This window comes from Bufo gargarizans, chromosome 4 (assembly GCF_014858855.1).
Source record: "Bufo gargarizans isolate SCDJY-AF-19 chromosome 4, ASM1485885v1, whole genome shotgun sequence".
Lineage (NCBI taxonomy): Eukaryota > Metazoa > Chordata > Amphibia > Anura > Bufonidae > Bufo > Bufo gargarizans.
The window spans coordinates 505,160,415-505,178,155 of NC_058083.1; the positions used below are offsets into that span (position 1 = coordinate 505,160,415).

A 17,741-nucleotide genomic window follows, 5' to 3' on the forward strand; every position below is an offset into this window, starting at 1 on the left:
GCCTTAAAGTCCATCTGTCAGCAGATTTGTACATATGACACTGGCTGACCTGTTACATGTGCGCTTGGCAGCTGAAGGCATCTGTGTTGGTCCCATGTTCATATGTGTCCACATTGCTGAGAAAAATGATGTTTTAATAGATGCAAATGAGCCTCTAGGAGCAACGGGGGCGTTACCATTACACCTAGAGACTCAGGTCTCTCTGCATTTGCCACGCCCTCTGCACAGTGAAAACGTGATCACACCTGGCCCTGTCAATTGAAGAGGAGAGAGAGCGGCAGGTGTAACGGCAACTCCCGCGTTTCTCCTAGAGGCTCCGCTTTCTCTGCTCTCCGATTCATTGACGGGACCAGGCAGTGTATACGTCATAATGCCAGGCCCTATCAAAGTACAGAGGGTGCAGCAGTTGCAGAGAGAGCAGAGCCTCTAGGTGTAATGGTAACGCCCCCGTTGCTCCTAGAGGCTTATTTGCATCTATTAAAACATCATTTTTCTCAGCAATGCGGGCACATATGAACATGGGACCAACACAGAGGCCTTCAGCTGCCAAGTGCACATGTAACAGGTCAGCCAGCGTCATAGGTGCAAATCTGCTGACAGATGCCCTTTTAAGTTTTGATATGTGAATCCTCTGTACTGATCATGTCATTTTCTATAGTGGATCTAACTTTTTTTGCATGAATTTTTAGTTATTTCTCCTTAATGCCAGAAATTTAGATACAACCACACCGGAACACAGTTCTTTGAAATCAGAAAGACCCGTCCGCTCAGTGGGTATGAAATGTTTTATTATTTTCATAATCTGCATTTGTTGTAGACAGTGCTGTCCCAGTGCTGTTTAACATTTCTGCCTTCTTCCAAAAACAGCGCCACACACCTGTCTTTGGGTTGTTGAAGGTGCTTAGCCCAATTCAGCCCTGCAGACATGGCCGCCAGAACACTCACCCATTCTCCTGCTCCAGGTTTGTGGTTGCTCAGAGGGTCCAACCGCTGGAGTAGTGCTGCTCTTTTGACTCCACATAGGCAGTGGCCTGCTTCCTGCCTGCAACTCCCACTCTGTCCGTAGGGCATGCGTGCACTTCCTCTGGAACTTAAAGAACCAGTGCACATCCGAATCCTCCCCAGCTTATGGCTATCTGTCCTGGTCTATTTTATGCACCTTCCCCTGTGAAAAGGGCCCTGAGCAATAGTGTGTTCTAGCTTGCAAGTTCACTGTAAGCTTTCTGATCTCTCATGCCCAACCTTTGCTTGTTTACAGAATTTGATCCTTTGCTACCTGCCCTCTGCCTGACTCCAGTGTTGAACTTGAGCTGCCCTCCCTGACATTTGGTCTGTTTATCAAATTGAACGAATTCTGCCTGCCCTGACCTTGGCCTGATTCCCAGTTTAACCTGAGCTGCCCGCCCTGACATTTGGCCTATTTATCAGACTGAATGAACTCTGCCTGCCCTGACCTCGGCCTGTCTCTGACTACGGTTTTGCCTGATCCTTCAGTGCTCTGCTTTGGCCTCTCTTGACACTTAAACAGAGACTACTGCAGGAGGTAGTGGCCTAGTAGTTCCCCTGCAGTGAAGTCCAGATCCCTGTACAGGGGTTAAAGGGTGAAGACCTGCGGCTACTTAGATAATGCCAGTGAAGTAGCTCTAAGCTAAATCTGTTCAAATGACAAAGTGGATCCACATCCTCTTCCATAACACAGGGACAACACATGGACAGGTGTGCGAAGCTATGTCCAAACCTGGACAATCCATTTAAAGGGGCTTTCTAACTTATTTTGTGCCCCTAAATATGATAAAATAATAAAAGATCTGATACTCACCATTCCAGCTCTGCTGTTCTGGTCCTCATCTGCAGCGGTGATGTAGCCGTATACTGCATGTAACACCTCAGCCGGTACGGTATACAGCATGAGACCGAGTTCCACTGAAATAGGGAGCTTGGCTTTGAATTCCCAGACTTGGGAACAGAGGACTTTTAGTACATTGTGCCCTTCCTCAACTTTTTTACTGTTTAGTTATTTATGTTTAGAAGTATATACAGTATATACACTCATTGCCAAAAAAAAGAAAAGAAAAATGCATCCAAATAGAAATGTTAGATGGTTGCAGAACTCAGCATGCCGTTGTAGATAGGGAAATGATTGCGGGTGTGGTCTGATTAGACACTGGGTCTTGCCACATGAGGGCGTAAAAGTACCTTCGCCTGCTGCCCTATAAAAAGGCTCTCAGAGGCTACTTTTGGTTAGTGCTCCTCTTGGTGAGAGATTGTTGACTGCTAGACATGGCTCTACAGCAGACTTTGAGAGGGGGTACATTATTGGCCTGAGAGAAGCAGGATGGTTGTTTCAATGAATTGCCCGCTGTCTAGGCCATTTTGACCTAGCTTAGTTAGGATGTTTTGGGAGCAGTGGTTTCATGTGGGCACACACGGTGAACAGGCTCCAGCCGGCCCAGCAGTAGAAGATTGTTTGATCCGCCAACAAGCACAAGCAGCTCCCACTCTTTCGTTGTCCACCATCCAGGCAGAGGTGGCACCTTCATTACACACCCTCTCTCTGTCCGGACCATTTCCAAGCGTTTGCTCGTTCATCGGGTGGTTGTTTGCACCTCTCACACAGGCCGATTATCGGGAACGATAACGCTCATCCCTGATAATCTGCCAGATCATCTGTCCATGTTATTCAGCATATTAATCCTCCTTAGTATGTTGTTTTAACCCTCTCCTTTCTAGAACGCACAGCTTACAGGGAACACTGCTGCCCGGTCACCAGATTTATTGCCAATTGAGCATTTATGGGACCAGCTGGGGCTTGGCAACCTACGAGTGTGCAGGATCTACAGGCCCAGCTGTAATATCAGTGGGCAAATGTGCCTCAGGACTCCATGACCAGCCGTATCTCATCTTGTGTCCAGGCTAGGGGCCGTATCTCATCTTGTGTCCAGGCTAGGGGCCGTATCTCATCTTGTGTCCAGGCTAGGGGCCGTATCTCATCTTGTGTCCAGGCTAGGGGCCGTATCTCATCTTGTGTCCAGGCTAGGGGCCGTATCTCATCTTGTGTCCAGGCTAGGGGCCGTATCTCATCTTGTGTCCATGCTAGGGGCCGTATCTCATCTTGTGTCCAGGCTAGAGGTGGCCCAGCAAGCTCCTAGAGCCTTCTTTTAATTGCACAGTTTTCCCCAATAAACTTCTCCTTCAGCTCAAATGTATTGTAATCACTTCCATATTTCATCATTATATTCAGACCTAGAAAGTTCCATTTCATTGCAACAATTCCGTTTTGGTATGTTATTTTTATTCATCAAGACTAAGACTAATGTCTTGATTCGTTACGGATTAGTTCCTCCCAGGCCATGAGGATGGTTTTCATTAGCAGATGATCCTTGTGACTTGCTTGCAGCCAGTTCCTCAGTCTTACAAAGGCTTGTTTATAATGGGAATCCCAGAGTGTAGATGGTTTTTGGACTGTCTCCTTTGACATGTGTGGAGACAATCTGTCTAGATATCTATGCCAGGAACATTGTATATATGTATGACTCTCTCTTCTAGGTTAATGGAGACTGCCCGGGAGATGACCAGAGAATCCTTACCCATTAAGTGTCTAGAAGCTGTGATCCTGGGAATGTATCCTTTCATAGCAGTATAGAGTCTGACGGCATGATTGGAAATAGTCTGCAGTAGTTAAGTGCAAAAGGTAAGTCTGGCCTTACAGTCTCCTGAGCAACAGCCCAATCTGCCCTTTCCGAGGATCTGTGTGCTCTCTGGCACCTTCCTTCTGTAGCATTATCCCTGTACTAAGTAGACAGGTCACTGCCTCCCACAAGCTCAGCACACTCTTCCTCGTCTGCTGTCATTATTCATAGAATCTTTTCTCTCCCGCTAATTCATGACATTGCCCTTGTCACAATGAGCACAGTCCTCACAGAATCACATGGCTGGAGGGGTCACTACCTCCAACAAGATAAACTTACTCTTCTTCTGCTGTCATTATTCTTATAATCCCATTAGATTTAGGATCTTTTATCTCCTGCCACTTTATGATATTGCCATGGTCACCTGAAGCCCTGTCCCCACATTATCACATGACTGGAGAGGTCACTGTCTCCTACAAGATCATCATAATCTTCTTCTGCTGTAGTCATTCTTATAATCTGATTAGCTATAGGATCAGCTTTTCAGAATAACAGCCTGAACTAGATGGACATATGTCTTTTTTTTTTTCAGCCTTACAAACTATATCACTATGCTTTTATCTCCTGGTCTGTAATGTTACTGCCCTGGTCACATGAAGCCCCGTCCTCCCATAGCCACGTGATTAGAGAGGTCACTGCCTCCCACAAGGTAAACACATTCAGCTCCTGCTGCTGTCTTCATTCCTAAAGTATGATGGTCTTAAATTCTGTACATCATATGACCTGATTGGCTGCAGGATTTTGTGTCATCGCTTACTTCACGTTACTACTCCTTTAGGCCTCCTGTACAAACACGACCGTATGTATTTTGCATTCCGCAAAACACTGATCCTCAAAAAATACAGATGACGCCCGTGTGCATTTCATATTTTGCGGATCGGAACAGCTGGCCCCTAATAGAACAGTCCTATCCTTTTCCTTAATGCGGACAATAATAGGACATGTTCTATTTTTTTGCAGAATGGAAATACGGACATACGGAAATGGAATGCACGCGGAGTGACTTCCGTTTTTTTTGCAGACCCATTAAAAAGAATGGTTCCGCATATGGTCCGCAAAAACAACAGGAAAGGACACGGAAAGAAAATACATTTGTGTGCATGAGACCTTTTTTGAATACGGTTACTGGCTGTGACACCCACCTAGAATAAAGGGGTCATTAATGACATTTTGGGGAAACATCTGAAGGGGCCACAGTCCATTAATTCTAGACATTTATGGGGGTCCAGGTGGTTGGACCCCCACTATGAGATATATGACGCATGCTATCAATCTATCCTGAATGCTTATATTGTGTTTTTGGGTAAGTTTCGTGTAAGTTTAATTCACTTTTTCTAAAGAAATTGCAGTGAGGTATAGCAGTCTCCTGCTCACTTGCTCTGTATGCTCAGCCCTGTCCTGAAGTATAATTTACCAGCATTGGGATGTGATGTCCCTCAGTAATGAGGCCTCTGGTAGCGGCGCTGCAGGTCTACGGTGCATCAAACAAGGAGCAGCCTCCTGCGACAGTCATTTAAGGACATAAGCAGGAGCCAGGGCTGGGATGGAGCAGAGATCTGCAGAGGGATCTCTCCTATTCCTTACTTGGTCACAAGGAACATTCTGAAAGGTTTATTCCAACATGAAAAAAAAAACGAGAAAAATATCTGGTGCATTGTGATTTTTAGAAATCTTATACTCACCCGACTGTAGTGTGTGAACCTGGCTTAAAGGGACACGTCCCCTCTCGTGACATGCCCGTTTTAGCAAATACTTGCATCCCCCATGTAATAAAAATGACGGTGCATCTATTCTTATGACTCTGTGTTGTGCCATTCCTTTATTAATCCTGCTAGAAATTATGAATGAATCGTTGGCAGTTTGTAATGTAGGTCCAGCTGGGTGTTACCAGTTGGGGGTGTGTCCCTGGCACATTATCCAGTCCGTGCTGCCAGTGTCATACTGTGCAGGGACACCTCCTCAGCTGATAACACCCTTGTGGACCTTCATTGCAAACTGCTAGCAATTCATTCATAATTTCTAGAAGGAATAATAGAGGGATGGCACAAAATAGAGCTATAAGAATAGATATTACAGAATTGTTATTACAAGGGGGATGCAAGTAATTGCTAATACAGCCATGTAAGGTCTGTGCTAGCGGAATCCATGACGGAATTCTTAGATAACCCGAATCTTGTACGCCGAACATGAAACACAAGTTCGCTCGTCACTAGTTGAGATAAGAATACCTGTCTATAAGCCAGGGGTCTCAAACTTGGGTGGATATATGGGCCACACGTAGAAAAAGAAATTCCAGCATGGATTTAAGACGGGATATACTTTTGTCACGCTCCCCATCCCATGCTTCACAGCAGTTGGCCATGGCCAGGAATGACGCCAAGAGCTCCCCTAGTGGTGAGAACAGTGGAAAGCTAGAGGTGTCATTACTTTTTTGTGGTATTCTAATTAGTTTTCCAAAATGAATTTCACATGGCTGCAGACTCGCAGACCAGACCCAATACGGACCCCCAAATTCATACAGACCCCAGATTACACCCCAAATCAGCCCCTAAATTTATACAGACCCCAAATCAGACCACTGATGACCCTAAAACTCTACCCAACCCCTCTGTCCTCTAAATGTAGACCTCAGAGCAGACAAAAAAAAAATACTCACCTCTCCTAATCTTTTTCTCTTCTTCCGGGCACCACTACCAGTCGTCAGTGCAGCACTGTGTCCTGGCGCCAGTGCTTCTCAGCGTCAGGTCATGGTGTACTCCTATGCTGTACGCTTTCAGGACTTAGGGGTAGCGCCGGGTGAATAGGATCAGGGAGCGGTGAGTAAAGCAAATGCAGCACTACTAGGGCCATACGTTCCGCTCCCTGGGCCTCCTGTCCTGTACTAATGAGCGCTCCGACACCTGCAGACTTGGCCTCATGCAATGATCCGCGATCCACTGCTCATCGTGGTGTCCATGGGGGAAACTGCAGCAAGAATGAACATGGATTCCTGGGTTGTCCCAGGACCACCACTTGTCACTAACCACAGGAATGGTGATAAGGGTCTGACAGCTTGGACCTCCACTGATCACAACACCCCTTTGAATGGTGTGACAGCTGAAGATTTGCTCTGCGTGTGTATTTGGACTCTATAGGACCGCTGAGACCCCCTATTCCTATAATCGGTGGGGGTCCCAGCCCACAGGCCAGCACCGATCAGAAATGTATTACCTATTCTGTGTATGATAAGATGTCATTTTGATTTAACACCTTTACTAGTACTATGAAAAAGTGTTAGCAACCTGCTTGCTGATTGTCTCCAGATGTCACACATCATGTTATATATTTATTAGGAGCGTTTTGATGTGTACAAGTGATCAGGATGAATGTATATGACGGTATTCTTGTCACACATAGTCACCGCAGGAAATGTCAGTGATGTTTGCTAATCCGAGATATCCTGTCGTTATATACTTGTGGACGATGGCTTATACAGGCTATTACGGCTAATTTGTAGGGTGTCGATCCCTTTTCTATTCTCAGCTGGGGTTGATGTGTGCGGTCTTGCTCACTTCCAGTTACATTCTTGAGACAATCTTGCGGAGTATTAAGAATATGATTACTTGATGACGAGAGAATGTGTCCTATTCACAAGGACGACCATGGCGTGGCCTAGGCTGACCCCAGAGGCGGGGGCTCATCTGCTGAGTCCGCACATAATAGCTTGCATTGTGGGAGTGCAACGTGCTGTATGCGAGCAGCCTGAGAGCAGGGTCACAGAAATATCTGCTGGCCTGTTCTGTTGGGTTTGATGTGGGTGGAGACAGGACGATCTGTACACGATCAGATGGTTTGTGTAGATGGCCAGTATAATAAGGTGGGCAGATAGCATGCTTTTGTATTAGAGGAGGGTATTAACAGAAGACGAGTGTGTTGATCTTGGGGGGGGGGGGGGAGTGACCTGTCCATGTGGGATTAAAGATAGTGACAGGACTGTGTTAGGAAGAAGGTGATGGAAATAAAACACCTTGTAGCCAATTACATGCAGGTTTACAGCAGCAGGAGAGAGGTGTGCTGATCTTGTGAGGAGAAGTGACCAATCCATGTGTTATTCATGATGGAAGGCCTGCACGATATGGATAGTGTCATGAAGTGGGCAGGACTTGAACACTCTTAAGCCAATCAAATCATTTGAATGGTTACAACAGCAAGAGAGGAGTGTGCTGATCTTGCAGGGGAAAGTGACCTATCCACATAGGATGGAAGTTAGTGACACGGTTGTGTCAAAAAGAAAGTGACAGGAAAAAAAACAAAAAACATCTTGTAACAAAGCACATGAATGTTTACAGCAGCAGGAGAGGAGTGTGCTGATTTTGTGGGGGCAGTGACCGTTTCATGTGTGATAAGTGACGTGGATAGTGTCATGAAGTGGGCAGGACTTGATCACACATAAAGGGGTTATGCAAGAATGGGGGGGTAGTCAAACTCCCCCACTTAGCCGGACCTGTAAAGGGAAACTTGCCTGCTTCCTGGTGCTGGCTCTGGCATCACTGGCCGTGGTGGAGACCAGATCACCTTGTGTCATGTGACCATTTGTCATGACGTAAGGGGAGCCAGTCACTGCCGCGGCCATTGATTGGCCGGGGCGTTGTCAAACCGGATGTTCACAGTGAGGGAGCCCAGCAGAGCAGCCCAGGCCTGGAAGAGAAAGCGCAGGGAGCCAGCACCGGGAGGCAGGTAAGTAAGCTTCCCTTTACAGGTCTGGCCAAGTGGCGTGGCGTGGCGTGGCGTGGCGTGGCATGGCCAACCCCCCCCTCCCCCTCCAATTCTTGCACAACCCCTTCAAGCCAATCAGATCATATAAATGTTTTGTTACGAACCAGCGGGTGTGAACCCACTGTGCCACGTGTCCTACCCCCTCTAAGGGCGTTGTCTAAGTGAACCCCTTGATCTTCACAGCACCCCTGATGGTGGGGATATACTTTTCCGAGGGGAACACCAGGTCGTTACCTCTTGAGGAGGATTGGCACACAAGGCAGCTGGTCCAGGCAGACCAGGAGGTACCTGAGCAAGGTATCAGAGGTACAGACATAGTCAGCAGGACGAGTCGTAACCAGGAGCAACAGTGCAGGACCGAAGGGTGAGGCAGAGGCAAAGTCAAACAGGCAATAGTTCAGGGCAGGCGGCACAGGTACAGGCCAGGCAGTCCGGGTCAGCAACAAGAGAGTCAAGGCAAGGAGGCAGGGATAGCAGAATCCAGGAATACAATTACAGCAGACACAAGGAACCTTAGCAGGACACAAGGACCTTGACACCGAGGAATCTGGGAAGGGGGGGCGGGGGTAAGCCACTTATATATGTGCAGGAGGGCTAGGATTGGTCAGCGAGGTCACATGACCTAACTCATAAAGCACAGGAAGTGACGTGCGCTGGCCCTTAAGGAAATGCTGCAGGAAACAAGCATGCTGTGGCCAGGGCTGAGAGGAAACTGTGGAGCGGATCCCAGAACAACAGTACCTACACAGACAGAGCCCATGACTACAGCGGTGAATAGGAAGCACTGGCAGCGGATCACTGCTGAACACGGCGCCCGTAAATGCGGCGGTAAGCAGGGGAACAGCGGCGCACAGCAGCTGCTGTTACATGTATACAGTAGCAGGAGAGGAGTGTGCTGATCTTGTGGGGGCAGTGACCATTCCATGTGTGATTACTGATGGAAGGCCTACATGTGACATGGATAGTCTCAAGAAGTGGGCAGGACTTGAACACCCTTTAGCCAATCAGATCATATGAATGGTTACAGCAGTAGGGGAGGAGTGTGCTGATCTTGTAGGAACTAGTGACCTGATATTAGCACATAGAATATAGTAAATGTCTCATTTTTTATGATTTCAGATGGTTAGGGTAGCCTAACTATCCAGTCCTAATGTGTAGAATAAAACAGTGCGGAAGGTTTTCACTTGGATGGCTTTTTATACTCCCCATTCTGCAGCTCATCAAATCCTTTTTTTAGTATCAGTTTAATTAACCGCTAATTGCCATGTTTAAAGAAATTAGACCTTTCTTATGCTCTGAATGACTATTCTAGAAAAAGACTCTCCCAGCTCTCTGTAATGGGGAAGCAGAAATAATCTGGATCTCTGTGGAGGAGCATTAACCATCCCTAAAGATACTGGACAGATTAACTAATGAACTTAGACAGGAGCCAAAATCATCACGGCGGCTTCTGCTCTATGGTAAATTTAGGGCATGTTTAAAGGGATTGACCAGCCTTTTTTTTTTTTGTGACGACTGTCCTCAGGATAGGCCATCACGAGTTGATCAGAGGGGTGTCCAGCACCCGGAACCCCCACCGATCAGCTGTTGTGTGTAGCTTCATCTCCGCAACTACACCGCTCTGTCAACATTGTGGTGGCCAGCGCTCACAATTGCAGCACTGCTACGTCACCCGCTAGGGAGGCTCACCCTGCCATGAAAGGATAGCACAACCCACATGTGCATCTTTCTCCATTCACTGTTCCGGGACTGAAAATCAGGGGCGGATTAAGTGCATGATAGGCCCGGGGCTGTCTACCCAACTTGGGGGCCCCCCCCCCCTTCCATTTTAGTTTAGTTTTTTTTTGTATGAAGAGGCTGCGGTGCTTCATGGGCGCCACAGTCTCTTCTTAGGCCATATGACATCTTCAGACTAAAAAAAAATACCCCAAATTGGGTCCTAAACTGAAGAATTTGGTCGTCAAATTTAAAATACATATAATTGTAATAAAAAAGACATGGAGGAGAATACAGCACCACATACCTCTTACATCCAGTGACATCTCCTGTCATGTAGATCTTCTCTTTCCTCTTGACCCAGACCACCATGGCAAATTCTTTTAGCCGCATCTCGTCTCTACAGTTTGTAACACAGACACGTTAGATTTCTCAATTTTTCCATCAACCTCCCCCTCCTGGTGTCCCCACAGTGTCATCCTGCCACCCCCAATACTGTGCCCGTTGTGCTCCCCAATGCCCCAGGAACTATACTGCTGAAAAAATAGTGACCCTGATAGATATAATTGGGGTAATTTATCAAACTGGTGTAAAGTAGAACTAAATTTCCAAAAGAGCTGTCAAATATGAAAGGTGGAATCTGATTGGCTGCTGTGGGCAACTAAGCCAGTTCTACTTTACACCAGTTTGATAAATTACCCCAAATGTTCCTATAGTGTCCACAGCAGCTATAATGTCCCCTAGAGTGCCCCCAGTAATAATACCATCCTCTATTGTGCTCCAGGCAATAATCCCTGTATAGTGTCCCCAGAAATAATAGAATTGCCCCTACAGTGCCTCCCCAATAGCAACATCCCCATATAGTAATTTCCACCACACTGCCCCCACATAGTAATCCCCCCATAGTAATTTCCCCCAAACTGCCCCCATATAGTAGTTTGCCCCCACACAGTAATTTGCCCCACACTGCCCCCACATAGTAATTTCCACCACACTGCCCCCACATAGTAATTTCCACCACACTGGCCCCACATAGTAATTTGCCCCCACATAGCAATTTTCCTATAGCAATTACCCCACACTGTCCCCACATAGAAATTTGCCCCCACATAGTATTCCCTCATAATAATTTGCCCCCACACTGCCCCCACATAGCAATTTGCCCCCACACTGCCCCATCTAGTAATTTGCCCCCACATAGTATTCCCTCATAATAATTTGCCCCCACACTGCCCCACATAGTAATTTGCCCCCACACTGCCCCATCTAGTAATTTGCCCCCACATAGTATTCCCTCATAATAATTTGCCCCACACTGCCCCCACATAGCAATTTGCCCCCACACTTCCCCATCTAGTAATTTGCCCCCACACTGCCCCATCTAGTAATTTGCCCCCACATAGTATTCCCTCCCATAATAATTTGGCCCCATACAGCCCCCACATTCCCCCCCCATGTAATCGATTTATCTTCCCTAATATGTCCTCCTGTGTGTCCCCCCCCAAGTAGGCACATGAAATAAAAAAAAAAAAATGAACAAAAAATGAAAAGATAAATACTCAACTATGTCCAGGGCCAGGCGCTTGCTCGCAGAGGAAGGCGCGTCACAGTGCTGCGTCCCGGCACAGGTGCGCGATGACGTCATCACGCACGCCTGCGCCGGGATTTCACTACCGCATAGGCCTCAGGCCTACAAGGCCTGAAGCCTATGCGGTGAATGCCGGTGATCGGCGACGGGACAGGGAGCTATGCGCTCCCGTGCCCCGCCGCAGTATGTGGGCGTTCGGGTCAGCGTTGGGCCCCCCAGCGGTGTTGGGCCCGGGGCTGCCGACCCGAACGTCCCTATTGTAATCCGCCACTGCTGAAAATGGCTGAGCGAGCATGTTTGGCTGTTTTTGAAAGTCTGATTACAGTGAACAGACAGGACGCTGCGCATGCGTGACCTCCTCTCCATTCACTGACATTGGACTTCTGAAAACAGCTACTTTCAAAAGTCCTTTCACAATGAGGCCCTGTTCTTGAGATCAGAGCTGGTTCAAGAGATGGAACAACCCTTTTAAGTGGTAATCTCATCATGGATGTCATAGATGTTGATCCACCACCTTAAAGGGGTCTTTTATACTGGTGACCTATCAAGTATCTGATCGGTGGGAGTCCCACACCCAGGAACCCCGCCAACCCCTGCCCCGGACAACTGTTTGAGAAGGCATCACACTGCAGCCTTCTCTCAGCTCACCAAGCACTGCGCCGTACATTGTATAGTGGTTGTGCTTGGTATTGCAGTTGAGGCCCATTCACTTGAATGGGACTTTTCTGCACTTAGGCCACGTGACTGACGAACGTGACGTCACTGGCCTAGGCAACTTTGTGAGAGCCGCTACTGCGAGCACCCGTGCCTTCTCAAACGTCTGATCAGTGGGGTCCCCGTGTGTCGAATCCCCACCGATCAGATTATGATGACCTATCCAGAGGATAGGTCATCAGTATAAAAATCTTGGAAAACCCCTTTAAACCAGAGTGAATAGCCATCTCATTGGCTACCATGAAATTCTATACCCTTGCAAGCAACAGTGAACCCAGTCCAGGTGTGCTGGGAGCCTGGTCCAAAGCAACCTCTTTTAAGCAATGCTCTTGGTAAAACTGATATACTGTATTATGCTTAGTGCAGGGCCTGTCTTGCCCTGTGCCATCATAAGGCATAACACAATATAAGCATTTTGCTGTGAATGTGGTAGCCAAGCACTATGCTTAAAGTGACTGTCCACTCATAAGCTCAAAAATGATATGTAAGTAAGTACCTACAAGAGACGCTTACCTGCTGTTTGTTTTCAGCAGCCAAATGTTTGCTTCTTGTCTGCTCTTTAGTTCAGCTCCATTAGGGCAGAGCTGTGATCTGTGACTACAGCTTAGCCGCAGTGTCTACAGGGAGTCTGAGGTAGTCTGAGACACGCCTCCTGTCTTATGATTGGTTCAGGCAGCTGCTCCCACCGTCATCCTGCAGCTCTGCCTTCTCTGATTGGCTTCTATGTATAAACTCAGCGCAGAGAGCTGATTTCTATTACTACGAGGGCAGAATGATTATAAAGTACAGATTACTGTTACTTGCGAGAAAAAGAAAATCAGGAGGGCAGTGCTGGAGAGGAATAAACCTTAGTAAGATGGAGCTTGGAGGGTCCCTTTAAAGAGGTTATTCAGTACTATAAACTGCCCCACCCGCCCATATGCCAGGCCCCTAACACTGAATATACTTACCTCACTTGCCGCTCCCTGTGCCGCTCCTAGTCCCCGAGCCGCGGATGAAAATATCCGGTGTCAGGGGGGGAGCAGCCAATGGCAGACGGGGACAAGCCTCCCTAGCGTCACCCGCGATGCCAGGAAGGCTTGTCACCGCCTGCCATTGGCTGCTCTCCCCGACACTGGATATTTTCATCCGCGCACGGGCAAAAGCAGCGGCAGTGCGGGGACCAGAAGCGGCACAGGGAGCGGCAAGCGAGGTACCGTAAGTATATTCAGTGTGAGGGGCCTGGGATATGGGGGGCAGTTTATAGTATTGGATAACCCCTTTAAGGACTCATGTACATGGCAAAGCTGTGTGCACAGATCTTGTAGTGACCTATGGATCTGTATTGCACGTGCTGCCATATGAGGCATCTTTATATTCTACAATATAATGCCTCAATAATATGCCATCTGGTGAAACATGCCACCATTCTATATAACCGCCACAGTATGGTGACATCATATATATACGTATAGTGGCTGACGTGACCGCTAACAAGAATCTACAACCATAATCTACCCATCTATGGCAGCAGATCAATCCGTGATCAGCTTTAAGTCTTAGCCTCCAGAGCCATATGGAGATGTACAGTTCCTGACGTCACCTTCGCCTCCATTAGAAGCTCTACAGGCCAGGACCTCCGTATGGACAGGACAGGGTATGTGACCACAGAAGGCAGTTCTCCGCTGCTATAGAACTTTCCATGGTCTGCTGGAATCCGGTCAGGCGCAGCCATGTGTACACAGCTTAGGAGATGGACAATGAGCCTTCACCATAAATGTGAGATGAACAGATTAGTGAAATGTCATCTTAATCAGGGCGCTTACTGGACGGTGCAGCTGACATTTTACTGAGCTCCATTTTATACAGAAGAGACAATAAATGTGCCTTAAAGGGGTGGTGTGGTATAAAAAAAACCTTTTCAAATATGCTATTGGAGTTAAAGGTGGGGTGTCCCCTGTTTAGGATCCTCAGAGCAGAGAGCGGGTACAAAGACCACCTGCATCTCACTGGAGGACCCGGCATATCTGTCCACGATCCCAACCGCCCATTGAATTCACTGTGTAATACTTCATATCCCCTGTGGTGGCGCTGCAGGAGAATGGCACGCTTATTGCTAAGTTCACCCATAGATCACAGTTGATCTCTGGAGATCCCCCTTAAAGGAGGTGTCTACTTTTCTCATTTTCTACTAGTAAGGGTACATCGGGTCTGCAAAACACAGGCTCTGGCCATGTGAACACCGCAATGAGTCCGCAATCCTCATGTTATGGCGAAAGATAGGACATGTCCTATCTTTTGTGGCGTGGAGGCCTGGATCCGAAAGCCCGCAGAAGGGCTTAAAGGGGTTATCCAACCCTTATAATGATCCCCCCCCCCATGCCCAGGACCGTCGTATACAATATACTTACCTGCTCCCCGTCACCCGCATCCCTACATGTCCCCGCTGCATCTCCCCGTCCCTCGGATCAAAACATTCGGCGATAGGGGGGACGACGACAGGCAATAGCAGGCCGCGACGGGGATGAGCGTCACCCGCGATGCTAGGGAGGCTTGTCCCTGTCTCAGCCTGCTATTGGCTGCTCCCCCCGTCGTCAGATGCAGCAGCGGACATGCAGGGATCCGGTGCGACGCGGGTGCCGGAAAGCAGGTAAGTATATTGTATACAAGGGGCCTGGGTATTGGGGGGGTCATTATAGGGGTTGGATAACTCCTTTTAAGTGTGTTTCCATGGGCTTCTCACGCTGTAAAAGATAGGATATTAAAATTTTGTAATGTAGTTCTTTTTCCTTTATTGCTGCGATCTCCCATTCTGGGCTGTGGTCACATGACCATGTCCATGCAGCTCTTTCTTATTTCCTGTGATGTTATGTCCATGGGCGAGGCAGTGATAGGGGAGTGTCTATGTAACTAGCTGGTGGGAGGAGCTATAAACTAGCTAGGCATTGTTAGAGGCAGTGATAGGGAAGTGTCTATGTAACTAGCTGGGTGGGAGGAGCTATAAGCTGGTTGTTAGGGGCGGGGCTGGAGGTGTGGCAGAGGAAGGAGAAGTGCATCATGGGTTTGGTTGGATACAGGAACAGGAAGTGCTACATACAGGATGGAAACAAACCAGAGGGATCGGTTTACATAGGGTAAGGAGAGTTGAAATTGGGGAAAAAAAAAAAAAGCATGGGGAAGATGTAGATGAGGTAAGTAACTACATGAACATATTTGTTAAACACCATAGTAATCGTGGAAAACCCTTTTAATTTCAGGACTGCAGGGAGGTTGTCAGTCATGTGACCTATCTGTAATCTTTTTAACAGCCAAGAGTGCCCATTTAGAGGAGTATATATGGCAAAGTATTTTTCACTCCCTTTATCGACACCAAGGGTGACAGTGAATGGACACTGTTGTGTTGCCCCCTAGTTTGGCTTTGCACTCAGCGGCCTGGAGTGGTGGGGGGTTCCCTTTAAGTATAATAAATGTAACCTGTAATTATGGAATGATCTGAGTAGACGTGTAAGTGTGGACAAGTCTGACCAGTCGGGCCTGGCCAGCTCTAGAAACCTGTGAATTACATTTGGTGGCATAACCCTGATGGTGATTGCAGTGTAGCCGTCGTGTTGTGGTGCTGGTGTCAAGGAGGTATCATGAAATCGAGGTTTCCTCCAGAGTTAGACAAAAATGGGGTTACTAATACCATATGATTCACACTGTTATGGGGGTACTATGACTGCCTTAGTTGAGGGGCTAATGTGTCGGTTGTTACTTTTATTGGAGGCACTGGGACGTCACAGTCAAGAGGGGGCACTGTTATAGGGACCTTGGGTGGCGTGGTTCGGTTATAGGGGCTGTTTTGGGACCACTGTAGCTGGCATTGTTTAGGGAGTCCTATCCAAGAATTTTTGGGGTAGTTCCCAGCTACAACCCCCCTCCATATGCTGTATTTGGGTGAAAAGATTCTCTGCTCGGGAAGCAGGTGTAATATACTGTAGGTTGATAACACGTTATACATTGTGAATGCTGCCATATACAAACATATGTCTGTCTTTGGCCTCTTAAAGGGATTGTGTTACCATTAAGTGTTAGTTTAGTGTAAATCCACATAAAAAAAACAAGTTACTTTTGTAATTTAATTTCTGTTATAAAAATGCTTCAGTTTTTACATATTCTTTTACTTAACGCTGGGTTCAGACCTGAGCGTTCGGAAACGAGCGCTCTGTATGCGCGATTGTACGGGCGTTTTTCAATCGCGCATACAGAGACTGGCGTTCACACATTGTCGCGCGTTCCCGAATTTCTATGTGTGGGAACGCGCGACAAACGCCCAAAAAAAAGCTCAAGCACTTGTTTGAGCGTCGGGCGTTTTACAGCGCGATCGTACGCGCTGTAAAACGCCCAGGTGAGAACCATTCCCATAGGGAAGCATTGGTTCTTGCCTGTTGTGCGTTTTACAGCGCGTAGGAACGCGCTGTAAAACGCTCAGGTGTGAACCCAGCGTAAAGGGGTATTCCGATGGGTACAAGTTATCCCCTATACACAGGATAGGGGATAGCTATCAGATCGGTGGTGGTCCTACCGCTGGGACCCCCACAATCACAAGAATGGGGGCCCTTCACCCCCTGAAGGCCCCCCCTTAAATTACCAGGGGCCGCAGCACATTTGCACGGCCGCTGCATTAATTTCTAAGGGGGTTCCAGAGATAGTTGAGCACTCCACTCGGCTGTCTCCGGAACTTCCATACAAAAGAATGGAGCAGCCACGCACATGTGCGACCGGCTTCTACGGTCATTTTAGGGGAGCTGCAAGGGGCCTGCAGGGGTTACGGGGTGGGGGTCCTACCGCTGGGACCCCTGCCGATCTGATAGTTATCCCCACCTCTCTGGGAGCTCACATAGGCATGCATGCGCAGCAGCTCCTGTCCCGACCACTACGTATCTGCGCTGGATACGAGCCGTGTATAATGTGATGGAAAAATAAATCCTTTCAGCAAAGGAGGCAATATGGATAATCACAATACATTAGTAAGTGCCTTGTATTAACTTTCTCTACAGCAGGGGTGCACAACCTTTTTTGGTCTGGGGGCCGCATTGTCACATCGCACTATTTCAAGGGGCCGCAAAAAAAAAAAGAAGTTAATCAGCGCTCGTTTGCATCACCCTTCTACACATGCTAATACAAAGTGACTGGGGAGGAATGATCGCTACCACAGTCATTCCTCCCTCATTCACTTCTATCCATTATCGGCAGCACATTCCTGATTACACGGTGAGATGTGCTGACGATTATCGTACATCTTTCATCCTGATAAAATA

The 17,741-nt window shown here is 47.7% G+C and overlaps 1 protein-coding gene across 1 annotated transcript in view; it reads left to right on the forward strand.

Annotated features, from left to right (window-relative positions):
* The window catches only part of VASH2 (vasohibin 2), a 90,314-nt gene that overhangs the window by 37,208 nt on the left and 35,365 nt on the right, over nt 1–17,741 (forward strand). The window contains exons 4-5 of the mRNA XM_044291487.1: nt 718–774; nt 3,547–3,621. Coding sequence (XP_044147422.1) covers nt 718–774; nt 3,547–3,621 — 132 coding nt within the window. The remainder of the gene's footprint in view (nt 1–717; nt 775–3,546; nt 3,622–17,741) is intronic.